Source organism: Trypanosoma equiperdum, assembly GCF_001457755.1.
Source record: "Trypanosoma equiperdum strain OVI genome assembly, contig: ctg_1082, whole genome shotgun sequence".
Taxonomy (NCBI): Eukaryota; Euglenozoa; class Kinetoplastea; order Trypanosomatida; family Trypanosomatidae; genus Trypanosoma; species Trypanosoma equiperdum.
The window spans coordinates 4352-7610 of NW_027123041.1; the positions used below are offsets into that span (position 1 = coordinate 4352).

Here is a 3259-nt window from a genome sequence, read left to right on the forward strand (position 1 = left end):
TCTTTCAAAATATCATATTTTCATAATTTTCATATATTTGAGCAAAAAGCTTTTATGAACAATTCTTAGAAGTGTTATGCTAGAGCCAAAATGCAAGCAAAAGAGGCGCTTTGTGAATGACAAAAGAATGGCTTCCTGTGGTGTTTGTCGTTTTCGTTGTTGTCGAAGTTGATTTAGCAGAAATGTTTTCGCATTTGCTATCTTTTTCATTATATTTGCAACCATTCTTAGTGCTGCACTGAGTTTTGTCAGTTATTTCATCGCATTCACCTTCTGTGCTCTGTGTTGTTTTTTTCTCGACAGTCGTTTTCTGTGGCTGCGGTTCGGCCATATAGTATGTAAGTGCTGCAGCCAGCTTTGCTTCGTCGTTCGTCGTCCCGAGTGTGGTGCCTGATTCTCCACCTATAGCCTCTTTCTTGATCGGCATGCCGTCAACTACTTTCCAGACCTTTGTGTTAAATTTGTCTTGATTGTCGCCGTGGAATTCTGCGGTTAGCTTTTGTATCTCTTCACTGCTGACCTTGTCTGCTTTTTTTTTGTAGTCGCGCTGCTGCGATCTTTGTTATTACTGCTAGATATGCTGGGTTGGTCGTAATGGTGAGCTGCCGCAGCGCATCGGCTTGTATGGACAGCCCTGATAGATCACTTTCTAGTTTTCGCAGCCCTTCCAATTTCGCCGTCACCCACGCCTGTGTTGGGAGGACCCCTTTCGCTGTGTTTTCTGTCGCTTTATAGTCAGGGTGTTCGTTGTTTTTGGTTGAGTATTGCTGTTTGTTCAGCTTTGTAAGATAACCTTCGCTTATTGCCATTTTTGTTGCTGTGCCGTCGACGTGCCCGCAGTTTGTGCCGGTGCTGTCGCTGTGGTGGCAGATCATGACGTCCGTTCCGCTTGTTGTTCCTGCTCCTTTTATTTCGGCATGAAAGACTGTGATCTCCCTGTTGTCTGCTGTTGGCTTCGGTCCTGTTAGTGGTTGCGTCGCTGCCCGAGTCTCATCACCACACGCTTTGTAGCTGGATGTCTCGTCTTTGTATGCTAGCCCTGCTTTGTTTCCGCTGAGCGCGGTTGCTGCCTGCCATGCGGCTTTCCCACCGAATTTGAGTTCGGTGAAGGCTTGCACCATCTCCTCAGCACCTGCGAGTTTCCCCAGGTTTTCCGACACATCTAGTACTCCGGGTCTTATTTGCTGTAGCTTGTTTTTTGCTGTGGCTATGAGTGAACTTGCTGCGGCTATTAACGGGGCGTAACTTTGCCTTTGTGGACCCTTTGATATTTCTGCTGCTAGTTCCAGTTTTAGGAGATCCAGTTCGACGGTTTGTAGATTTGACTCCTGTTGAGTATAGTGGCTTTTCATCTTCCCAGCCACTGCAGCCGCTTCTCGTGCGACGTGGCATGCCGTTGTTATTTGTTTGTCGTCCGAGTGGAGTGACAGTGCTTCAACCCCAAGGAACGCTACTGTCACTACGACTGCTCCCAAAGTAATTAATTGCATACTTGATCTTTTTGTCTCTTTTTTATACCTTGTGCAGTTATGTGTGCGGAATAGATACGTTGTAGAGTGACTGTTTGCTGATTATTTGCTTTGTCTTGTTGGCCTTTAGCCCGGGAAGTTCCTTGATATAGTGGTTCAAATGGTAATTTTCTCTGTTTTCCTTGTGGTAACATAGGCGCCTTGGTGTAAAATTTGAGTTGTGAGTGTCAAGCTCGACTTTGGCGTCGTTTCCCCGTTGGGAATCTTTTTGTCTCTGTGCTCCACACTTGATCCTGTTTATTGTGTACCTCTGGAAAGGTCAAAGTCTGCAATGATTAGGACCATTTGTTACCTTGTCCTTTACTGCTTTTTTTGTGTTTTAAGTCATTTCGGTCATTTCTTCGGCTTCTCCTAAAAGTATTAACAGCAATGACTGTTTCCACAGTTATTTAGCGCTTAGTTGACGTAACCGTGTATGTTTTACTTGAGTCTGGGCGCTTGTACATGGATTTAGAGGCGCTTGACAGTTTTTCTGTATTCCATAGGCAGGGCTGTATGTGGTCTCTGCGCATTTCTCTTTTAATATCGCACCGTGTCTGCTGTCGCAGGCTTTTCTGCGAACGGTAGGCAAGGGAAATGCATGATGGCGTATATTTTCTCCCAAAAGTTCGTTGCATTTCCTTCATTTCTCGCTAGCGTTTCTGTTTAACAAAAAAAACGGGTTTTCTATGACCTTTTGCCCTTTCTTTTGATGCTGCAAGTTGTCTTTGATATCAATTTGAAAACTGCTGTTGCAAATAAACTCCAATACTGCATAAATCAAGTCTGTGATAAATGTTAATCACATTTTCCTCATGCATTATTTTTTACGCCGTCGAACTGCTGCACAACTTTCGTCTCTTTTTAAATTTTATTTCATTCATCGTCGCTTTCTGGTTCTATTATTCTGTAAAACGAAGTGACTCCATTTGGACTGTACACTAAATTCTGTCTATCTCTTATTGTACCTCTATCATACCATTATGTATCATAATGACCGTCGTCAGGGCTGTTTTTCAAAGTGTGCACATTATATCTCCCATTCACTTTGAATTTCTCCCTTTTTTACTTCCTTAAAACCAGCTCCGTTCTTTAAATGCTTCTATTTCGGTTGTGCATTTAGTCTTCACAGCTACTCTTATTACATTGAAATATGCACACCCACAACACACTTATATCACAATCATTATTATCACTAATATTAGACCCCTAAATAATATACATAAAACATATAAATTAAACAAAAAAATTTAAATTTAACATTCTATTACCATGTTTCTTCACACCTATAGGTCACTGTCATGCCAAAAATTCGTATTTTTTATTTTTCGAAATTTTCAAAAATATGCAAAGTTTTATTAAAAAGTGTTACAATGTATCAAATATTTCAAATGTTACCAAAACCTCACAAAATAGCATCGTTACAAAAAATTTATAAAATAAAGCAAAAATATTTTAGAAATAACTCTTAAAAGTGTTATGCTATAATAAAAAATGCAAGAAAAAGAGGCGCCTTTTTAATCACAAGAGAATTGCTTTCTGTGGTGTTTGTTTTTCCATCTGTTCCTCCTGCTGTGGTTACTTTGACTTGGCACTTTTCCTCTTTGGAATCACACTTTTCCTTGTTGCAATCATCTTCTTCTGTTCCTTTGCAATCTGCAAGTTTGGTTTCCTCCGTCGCTTGTGGCTTACGTGTTTCAGTTGCTGCCGCCCTTGAGTCTATGAGCTGTTTGCCTTGAAAATATGTTAGC

General features: G+C 41.1%; 1 protein-coding gene and 1 pseudogene across 2 annotated transcripts in view; both read right to left on the bottom strand.

The window, feature by feature from the left end:
- Positions 1-509: 509 nt before the first annotated feature.
- TEOVI_000855500 (uncharacterized protein) lies at positions 510-1490 on the bottom strand (the record flags this gene model as incomplete). The annotated part of the gene is made up of 1 exon (XM_067220228.1): positions 510-1490. The coding sequence occupies one exon, from the start codon at positions 1488-1490 to the stop codon at positions 510-512; it is 981 nt and encodes a 326-aa protein (XP_067076329.1).
- Positions 1491-3090: 1600 nt separating this feature from the next.
- TEOVI_000855600:pseudogene overlaps positions 3091-3259 on the bottom strand; it is a 1289-nt pseudogene continuing 1120 nt past the window's right edge. Inside the window, exon 2 of the mRNA in view lies at positions 3091-3259. This exon is cut by the window's right edge and continues 8 nt beyond it. Within this exon, the coding sequence occupies positions 3091-3259 (169 nt within the window).